At 46.5% G+C, this 10,434-nt stretch overlaps 1 protein-coding gene across 1 annotated transcript; it reads right to left on the reverse strand.

The window, feature by feature from the left end:
• Positions 1 to 1,873: 1,873 nt before the first annotated feature.
• Positions 1,874 to 9,352, reverse strand: LOC119402656 (juvenile hormone acid O-methyltransferase). Its single transcript, XM_037669776.2, has 3 exons — positions 8,790 to 9,352; positions 5,319 to 5,475; positions 1,874 to 2,049 (listed from the first exon to the last, which is right to left on the reverse strand). The coding sequence occupies exons 1-3, from the start codon at positions 9,315 to 9,317 to the stop codon at positions 1,886 to 1,888; spliced, it is 849 nt and encodes a 282-aa protein (XP_037525704.1). The 5' UTR covers positions 9,318 to 9,352; the 3' UTR covers positions 1,874 to 1,885.
• Between the last annotated feature and the right edge of the window lie 1,082 nt (positions 9,353 to 10,434).

Genomic DNA, 10,434 nt, shown 5'->3' on the forward strand with positions numbered 1-10,434 from the left:
CTCCCCTTTTCTTTGTTACCGCAAGGTACTTAAGACTGGACGGAATTCGTTTCTCTTCAGTCTAGGCTGTAATCACTAAACTGATCGATCAGTAAGACTCCGTACGATGCAACTTTCGTCTGGGCCGTAACCACTTGGTGGTCGAACAGTGAGACTCGGTTCTTCGTATGTAGTAACAGTGTTCTAGGCTCTAACTTAAGAAAAGTTAAGTAGAAGAGTAAGATGCTGTTGATGTCTATGTTATCATCAGTGTGCTTCGGCAAGATGTACATATGACTGTAAATATTTCGCTGCAATATACCTTCAAGTTTTCATTACCTCCAACCTGCCTCCTGCTTCATCGACGTCGATCATCTCCTTGACGGGACTTCAATCCACATCAAGGAGAAAACGAACAAAAGAAAAACATAACTCGGCCCACCAGTTATGTAATTTGCATTGGGTGACGCCCGCTCGCTATTTCCCTCTCCCGTCATGCTGTATACATACGTTGACGTGGGAGAGAGACGGGGGGGCGAATAACTTTATTGAGACCCGAAGGAAATGGATCATGCGCTCATGGGCTTCCTTGCCAACCAATCCAAGTGAACTTGCGAGGAACCCACTACGCTATAAAGCATTGCAATTTTACTGAGACCCCGAGGAAATGGATCTGCGCTTATAGGCTTCCTTGGCAACCAATACAAGTGCACTTGCGAGGAACCCACTACGCTCTAAATCATTCTAATTTTTGAGATGTAGGGCAGCAGGCACTGTGCCATTTTTCGTCATTTTACGGAGATCCGTGGTACCTGCTAAACGCATGTGGGTCATTATGCGCACTTTGTTGATGCTGTGCCTGATGACGACGAAGAATTATGGCAGAGATCTTTGTAATGGGTTGGAAGCATTTCACAACCTACTCGTTGCGCAATTCGCATTGTGTGACGCCTCGTTACAGAATTGGCGTTGTGCGACGCTTGGTGCTTATTTTACTCTTCTACCACGCTATATTACATATGCTAATGTGGTTCCTTCCCGACATGAAGCCTGTATAGGACCTTTTTCCAAAGCAGTTTCAAGCACCAAGCACCGGCATGGCTCAACCCCCCTGGAATTCGATATCTCTCTGTTGAAAGTGATGACGGGACACCTTTTGATCTGATAATGTTGATTACACTCCACAGCATATGGAAGTGCAGGATGGCCATACGGCACGCTGATGTGGACGCCCGTCCGGCGCGTGAATACTTCAAAGAAAGCGTAACCCGTTTTGTTGAAGAACAAAAACTTCTTGAAGATGTTCCTGATTGGTTAGATCGTGTAGAGCTTCTTTTGCAAATGAAGGAGGTTTAGAGCGTCCTCATTAGTCCCAGTATGGCCTTTCCTTTTTTTTTTCCTGTCGATCCCTCTGCCTTTTTACGCAACCAGTGTTTGTATCGTAAATAGCGTTCCTTCTTGTGTTTGTTTGTTTCTTGTCAAAAGCAGGCAATAAAGAAAAAAAAAACCGGCATGGCTCAGAGGTTGAATACTGGGCTCCCACGCAGAGGGCCCAGCTTCGAGCCTCGTTCCATCCTGGAATTTTTTTCTTATTTCGTTTTTTTTTCTTATTTCGATCGATACTGGTTACGGACACCGGCGGCGGCGGCGGCGGCGGCGGCAGCGGCGGCGGCGGCGGCGGCGGCGGACAACTACGGCGCCAAAAACGGCCGGTGAAATGATCTCATAACAGCTTTCGCTGTAAAATGACCATTTGCTACCCTACACTGGAGAGGGGATGGTGAGGTTTATAGATAACGGAGTCGAGGCTTGCGTTTTCAGTCAAAAACCGCACATGAGAAAACGCTGATGTTAACGCAAATTTATAGAAACTACTTCGACACCATAAAAAGTAACACCATATCGTTTATTTTATTAGCTTCCTTGCGTGAATGACGTAGAGCGATGGCCTTGCCGAGTACGCTCCCTCATTGGTCCACTTCAGTACTTCCGCAGTGACGTCCTTCTTGAGAGCTTCTCGCTCTTCAACAGTGGCCAAGGACCAGGCCGGATTTAAGGATAACTGCATATCTGAAATTGATAAATTGATTTGATAGCGTGAAACTGGAAACTTATCGATTTGTTTTGTCATTCTTATGTGCGTTTACGCGATTCCAGATACATATCACACAGTTGCCATACAGTTTGCGGCCTTGAAGGAGATAACACAGATGCGCGGATATGAAAGGGAACATGTCTGGAGATCCTGACCTCCCCCAGCCCCTCTCCCCCTCTTTGAAGTTTTTGTGCCCAGTGGCAGCGTTGAGGAGGTCATATTTTTCAGCAGTTGCTCTTTCGTTAGTATGCGCTCGGTGCCACGAATAAATTTAGTGTGGTCATTATTGATGCGTAGCATCCGTGCAGTCATCATCATATTTATCATCAACCACCATCTCAATGCAAAACACAGATCTGATACAAAGAATATTAGTTTTAGGGGTTCGTTTTTCTTTGTTAGACACAATATTAATGAGAACTAACAGACAATAATGCGAAGGAAAGTATAGGGGATGTTATTTGTATTAATTGGGATATAAATGTGAAGAAAGTAAAGTGGACGAAAAGATCACTTGCTACCGAAAAGATAACTCACAGGTTCGGTCCCTGAGGGTGGCAAGTTATCTTTTTGTCCACTTTACTTTCTTCACATTAATATGCCGATTATTAAAAATAACATCCCCTATAATTTCCTTGGCACTATTGCCTGTTAGTTCTCTTTAATATTGTGTCTAACAAAAAAAAAACTAGCCCTTAAAAGTAATCTTCTTTCCTTCATTCATAGCGAGTGTCTCGTTCTGGCAGACTTGATGCCTTCAGGTAGTATGCGAGGGATTATTGGTCAGCTGCCAGCTCGTAAAAAGGATCATGTGCTACATGACGCCAACAGGCAGAAAAATAGTGTTCCACACTCGCCACCATGGCTGCGATCGGCGCTGACTAACACTCCTAGGTTTAAATGCCCATATATAGCCTATAAAAATAGACGGGGGGGGGGGATCACCGCCACCGTAGCTCAGTCATAGAGCATCGGACGCGTTATTCGAAGATCGCAGGTTCACTCCGTGCCGGTGGCAAGTTATCTTTTCGTCCACTTTACTTTCTTCGCATTTATATCCCAATTATCAAAAATAACATTGCCTATACTTTCATTGATATTATTGTCTGATAAAGTCTGATACAAAGAAATATGTGTCCGAATATATTGCCTTGCTGGGCAAGTTGGTTCATTGTCCTAAAATAAAAGTGCGAAGAAGACAGGACAAGAAACACATGACGACGGGACGAGCGCTCACTATCAATTGGTTTATTACTAAAAATTGAGAAAAATATGCACTCTCTACGTTGCAGGCGCGCCTGTGCGCACATCTCACGGCGAACTCAGTGAAAAGATCTGCTACAGATTAGAGTAGCTGAAACGCACTTGCATGAAAAATTACACCATTTCCCGCTAAAGGGGACCATGAGGCGATGCGAAGCCGGAGCACTTGCACGATCGCGTTCCGTTGGCGTTGTTTGGGCATGCTACGGACCTCGCGTCGTGGAACGCGAAGAGGAACGCTACGCGCGTCTTGTCTTCCCTCTAGCCTGGCCGTTATTTCTCACAGGGCGAGCGGGCAACGCGGTCGGCAGGCGTGCGAGAGGGGGACAGCGTAGGAGAGGAGAGAGAGGGGGAGGGGACGCGCATGCGCTGGTGCTCATCGAGGCGTTGCGCAGGAGAGAATTTCTGCATGTCTAGCCCGCGTTTCAGAGGAAGAGTGGAAAGGGAAGGGGAGAGAAGTGGAGAGGGCAGGGGAGAGGGAAAGAGGAGAGTGTGAAAGGCGAGAGGGGAAGTGGAGAGGGGGAAGGATAGCGGAGGAGTGGAGAGGGTATGCGCATGCGCAGTAAGGGTGGTCACGCCGCACACCACCACCACCACCGGATTGAACTCCGCCATAAGATACTTCGCATCTAAAAGATGGGTTTAGACCGTGTCAGCCAAACGTGAGTGTGTTTGCGATTTTGAGCTGCTTTACCACAATCTCTAGTAGATCTTTTGATTGGATCCGCCATTTAATAAGTGCGCAGGCGCGCCTGTGACGTATGGTGCGTATGCTTTTCTCATTTTTTTTCAAATAAACCAATTGGTACCGAGCACTCGATCCGTCTTTTTGTCTCTCATATCCTGTCTTTTTCGCGCTCCTGCTTTTTCTTTAAAACCTGTGCCCGCCCCTTCCAATGATGCGGACTGGCGACACAGCGGAAATTTAATGTGCGAGCTCTAAATACTTAAACGAATGACAAGTTTGTGTAACTTCGCAACAAAGAAATGTATTGATGATTTGACGATCAAAAACATTCCGAACCGAGGATTCTTCTGAAAAGAGACGCTAATTATATCAGTAGTAAAGCTATAGAGCACTTCAGGATGATATGCTTTAGATGAAGTTCATGATCAATAATTAAAAAGGAGGCCGACAAAGAATACAATAAAGATGTATGAATACACTCAGGATTCGTGACCTGTTGCTGCGTATTTACAATTTCACTGATGTCTTGCAAACGCGGGAACTTTCCTAACAATAATAACATGTGGGGTTTTATTACGTCGCAAAACCAGGATATCCTTATGAGAGACCCCGTGGTGGAGGGCTCCGGAAATTTAGACCACCTGGGGCTTTTGAACGTGCGCCTAAATCAAACTACACGGGCCTCAAACATTTTCGCCCCATCAAAAATGCAGCCGCAGCGGCCGGGATTCGATCCCGCGACCTTTGGGTCAGCAGTCGAGCGCCATAACCACTAGACCACCGTGATGGGGCCACGGGAACTCTCCTAGCACCTTAGCAAAGCAAGAGGAAGCCATATGGCATCACTGTGCAAGCGCGTCTTGCGGCCAAAAGCAGGAGTCGTGGTCCCTGTTTCTAGCCTTTTTTAGAAGCACAGTTCAACCAATACAGTTCAACCACACTTCAACCACAGTTCTTGATGGCTAAACATAATGAGTTATTTTTCGTATATACTGTGTATATTACACCTCTGTTGCCTGTTGTTTTGTTTCATTTACACATTTGAAAAATGCTTTGCTATGGAATTGAGCCTGAATGTGTTGTCCTTAGTGTGCGTGTGTTGAAATTATTGTAATCATTTTCCTGTATATATATTTTTTGAGTGCCATTATGATATGTTTTCTTCCTGTATTGTATTCCACCCTGCTAAAACCCCGGAAAGGGTTGCAGTACCAATAAATAAATAAATAAATAAATAAATAAATAAATAAATAAATAAATAAATAAATAAACCCCATTGGCGCAAATACTTACCTATGTATTTCTCTGGTTTGCTGTAGTTTGGCTGCACATAAAGGAGCTCGCATGTGCTTGGTTCCAAATTGGCAGAACGAACGATGTCCCGGATGTAAGATATCCTCGCTTCGTCGTCTTCCAGGTCTTGACTTTGGGAAACAAAACCTTCGAAGACCTGATAAAAGTCAGTAAATAAATAAAATCTTATTTGATACCGCTGACACAGCTGCCAGTGTTGGGACACAGAAAATGGGGCAATTCGTCATCAAAATTTTACACTATTTTACAACATCGTAAGGTTTTTACATTTGAAATAAGGTTTCATGTGCGATGTTACGATGATCCTTTAGCTCACGTGGGACACGTGAGCATCTGAGCCCGTATCCACAAAAACGACTTACTCTGAAAAATGTCGCAAGACAATGTATCAGCCAATCATGATGCGGGGCATATCATTACCAAAGCTGACTGACGAATAGAAAAACGCGCTCATGAAAAAGAAGTGTTGTTATAATTCGGTTCCTATTATCGGAATTTTCCGCGGTCATGTCACTGTGCACGTCTCCACTTAGGTATTACGGCTTTGACTCACGGTTTGCTACCCTCGACGAATTCCTGTATCCGAGTTTTTCAATGTCGTAATATCACCGCGTCCGGCCTGCTTTCAGTTTAAGAAAGTAACGGGATTTCTTAGTCGCATACTCAGTTACTCGGAGCGACAATCTGGAGAAGCGAAGTCTTCACTTATAACAATAATATACGTGCTATGAACGTGTTTTTGTTACATGTAGTTAGGTTGTCAATGAATTTGATTATGCAGTTAAAAATAGTAGCGTTGGTCCTCGTCTCTGCACATCAATTTTCCCCCTGCACCCTTAGGTTCAATTTAGTACCTTCGCTAGTGTGCGGGACAGTGAATACCCTTGTTATGTTCTTATATGCTTTGCGTCTTGCATTCAGGGTACAGATGGCGGAGCGCCAGTGCATCCAGTGCACTCGTTAATGCATTAAGCTGGGCTAGTTGGTATTGATTGTATGCTTCCATATTGCTAGCGAACACGCACACGCGGTTGTCCTGTCTCTTTCTAGGTCGTTCTTTGTGCGTGTTCGCTAGCAATATGGAAGCATACATCCAGTGCAGCCGCGAATCGAAACTAAGCAGCGCATGCGCAGAGGGATGCATGCGAGGTGGTTCGCATCGTCTATAGGAGGGTCCAACTTAAGAAGTCCGGAAAGGTCCCACCTAGACGACTGACGCGCAGCCAGCGATTGCCTCCGCAACTTAACGAATCGCCCCGCCCCTGAGACAGGAGGATGAGTCACCGGCCTTGCTGCTTATGAATTCAGTCTAGAGTGCACGCTAATTAGTGTACTAATTAGTGTAGGCCCATATTCATACGCCTTTGAGTAGGAGGTGCCGCTGACTTCTGTAACTGTATCCGACTATAGCCACTGGAACCACCGTTCTTCGCTAATCTGCCACTCGCTCGCTAAGGAAGCGATTATGTAGCGGCAGTTAAATGTTAACTGAAATAGTGTACTTCAAAATGGTAGCTAAGCGGGTTTGTCGGTGTGTACACTTCGTTTTTCAAACAGCGCAAGATCGGGACACCGAGAATAGGCCACAGAACACAGGCGCTGACTTCTAGCAGGGTTTTATTGCCCTAACGCGAAATATATAGGCAGAGAAAGGGAAGACACTTGATAAACATGATAAAAAGAATGACTAGGGGTTATAGGCTTTTGAAGGTGTTAATGTGGCAGATATGCGATTTCCTTGTCAAGTAACTGGATGGATGGTGAACGAACACACGAAGGCTCCCCTTGATAATAGTGAATGCTTCAATAATCTCGCGCGTGCGCTGGCCCGAATGCCCGAACTTTGGCATGCAACTTCGTGACCTGCAATGTAGCGCCAAGTTGCTGCCATGTTTTTGCTTGACGTTGTTCGCGTGATCCCTGAGGCGATTATTAAGGTAGCGTCCAGTTTGCCCTACGTAGGAGCGGCCGCAGCTCAGAGGGATGTCGCATACAACTCCCTTGATGCAGATGGTAATGGGCGTCTGGTGTTTCTTCTCGCATGCTTTCTTCAGAGCTTCACCTCGGGTGTCCTTCCTGCATAAGACATTGAGCTTTCCTGGGGCCGAGAATACAACTGAAACACCCGCCCTGCCTGCTGCATTCCCTAATTGGTGGGCTTCGGAATGAGAGACAGCTTCGGTGGGCGAGGCTGGCTATTAATCCGCATGTGCATGGAGTATCCCACCGATTAAAGAAGGCGGCAGGAAGGGCGGGTGTTTCAGTTGTCTTCGCGGCCCCAGGAAAACTCAGCGCTTCGTGCAGGAATGTCAACCAAGGTGAACCTCCGAAGAAAGCATGCGAGAACAAACACCAGATGCCAGTTACCAGCTGCATCGAGGGAATTGTATGTGATGAACCACACAGCGCGAGTAAACAACGGGGACACAGGAAGGGAACACACACAGCGCTGTGTGTTCCCCGTTCCTGTGTCCCCGTTGTTTACTCGCGCTGTGTGGTTCATCATGCTTAACCAACACGCCCAAGTTCACTCTATTGCAATTGTATGTGACATCCCTCTGAGCTGCCGGCGCTCCTACGTAGAGCAAACTGCACGCTGCCTTAATGATCGCCTCAGCGAGCACGCCAACAACGTCAAGAAACAACATGGCAGCAGCTTGGCACTGCATTGCAGGTCATGTAGTTGCATAACAAATTTTAATCAAGTCACCGTCATCAGAAAGCATTGAGATCAGCGAAAGCGCGACATTATTGAAGCCTTCATCATGATCAAGCGGGGCCCTTCGTGCCTTAGTTCACCAGTTACTTAACATAGAAATCACATATCTGCAAGATTAACTCCTTGAAAAGCCTGTAACCCCTAGTCATTCCTATTATCATGTTTATCACGTGTCTTCCCTTTCTCCGCCTATATATTTCGCGTTTGCGCAATAAAACCGTGTTGGAATTCAGCGCCTGCGTTGTGTGGTCTGTTCTCGGTGTCCCGTCTTCGCGCTGTTTGAAAAACAATGAAATATTCTGTCATAGAAAATATTAAGTCGTGTGACGGGCTATCGAAGAAGCTTTACTTCCGTAGCATCGTCTGCTACAGCGCTTCGTGATATGGAGTAGCCGAGGCAATATGGACCTCAACCTCTCCATAGCGAAACAGTTAGAACAGAACAGAACAGAACAGAACAGCGCTAAAGCGCGCCGCTCTTGCTTTACTGTGAATGACAGCCAGATCGGCGCGTCCATGTGCGCCTGTGCAAGCCCGGACTGGAGAGGCGCGCGGGCATTCCTAAGAAGGAACGCCGGCGTGCCTCCCCATGGTCCGACCATGGCCTGTGCCGATTCGCTTTCATGTGTGGCTGCGCCGGATGTACAGGCGCTCTACGGAGCGCCGCCCCGTTGAGCCGTGTTCACGCTAAGGGTGTACGACCCTGTACTTCAACAAATGAAACTGCTGACCTTCGAGAACTTTATCCAGCGTTCCAGTTCCGCCACTTTCCTCCAAAGCATCCTAGTCGGTGACCAGGCGGGAAAAACGAGAAGACACTCTCCACCAGTTGTCAGCAGCGTCGAAACGTTCTTCATCGCTCGAGCCTGGTCCTTGACCCAGTTGAGGCAGAAGAAAGAGTATATGCGATTGAACTTGCCGTACTTTTTGACAAAGTCGTTCACGTCATCGCCGATGTTGAGGTAATCGTGCTCGACACTGGGGTGCGCGCAGTGCAGCCGAGCGTACGCCAACATGTCTTCTGACGCATCCACCGCCACGATTCTTTTGCAGGGTGAGCATCGTGGGAGAAGCCAGTCGCGCGTGAAGTCTCCGGTGCCGCACCCGATGTCCAGGAACTGGTAATCTTCGCAAACTTTAGACGCGAACGCCATCTGGAACAGGTCCAGAACCTTGAGGTTCAGTTCCCGCTGATGGTCGTCGTTGCTGGCATACAGCTTCGAGTTGTACCTCGGGTTCTCGGACATCTCGGTCGGCATGTTCCCGTATGTTGTCTTTGGTGCGGCGAATGTTGCCTGCTAAAAGGTAAATAAAATGAAATGTAAAGTTTCTTTAGTACTAACGAAACTCAGCGTGTTTAATCTTCAGAATATATTATGATTCTCTCTTTCTACTGGTACTAAATCATATAAGCCCTCTTCATTCGATGTTGAAGGCATTGCGAAACGCATAAACGAAAGGAACAGACCTAAATATTGTTCATGCGTTATTGTTCACCAGTTAGAAGCCCAGGAGGTAGCGACTCACAGTCTACAATTGATGTGACGAATATCTCGACACATACAGTCTTAAATCAATATGCAGCAGTGGGCCCGCCAAACGTTCGTCTCTCAATAGGATACTGGAGCCTATTAAAGTCGTGCAGCTTCGAGGTTCTGCCTAGTACTGTATCGGTCATATATCCCACAACGACCTCTTTATAGAGATACCCCCTACTTGTTATGCCACGTCTACGAACCTGTGCACTTCCTTCCTGTAAAGTACACGTGCTGAGGCCTTCTCCAGGTGTCCTCTGTTTCACATCAATTTCGCAAGGAAAGCATCCTGTCGCGACGTCGAGTGGTGGCGCTGGCTATGTTCCTACCACACGTGGCATTAATTGGGCCTGTAATTTGCACCGACTTCCGCGGCAATGAATGATTGTTTTACAACAATTTTTTTCATGAAGATCGCGTTGGTACATGACAGTCATTGCCTTAAAGAGAGAAACTGCGCTGCTTTGTATACTGGGAACCCAACCACGTTGACGCTGTGTTATAGGAAAAAGCAGTAGAGGACGTGAGGTGACATGTAAATGTTTCCCCAGGCAAAGTACGCATATGGTAGTATGATAAGTAATCACTACCGCTTTAAAATACAAAGCGCGGGGTTTTGCACGTTCGCATCCTCTGGCTCTCAACCTGGCATGAACTTCCGTTGGCGTGGCGCTTTAGAATAGAATGTTTTTTTTTTAAATCTCGCTTTCAGAACACGTGCTGCATCAGGAAATACGGGCTTTGCCATTCAGTGAATTCGTTGAGAAGCGGTTCAAGTGAATTTCAGACTTCCGTGTCTTTAATTTTAGTGCCTCGGATATAAGTTGTTATTCCTGAGCGC

The sequence above is a fragment of the Rhipicephalus sanguineus genome, chromosome 8 (genome assembly GCF_013339695.2).
Source record: "Rhipicephalus sanguineus isolate Rsan-2018 chromosome 8, BIME_Rsan_1.4, whole genome shotgun sequence".
NCBI classification, from domain to species: Eukaryota; Metazoa; Arthropoda; class Arachnida; order Ixodida; family Ixodidae; genus Rhipicephalus; species Rhipicephalus sanguineus.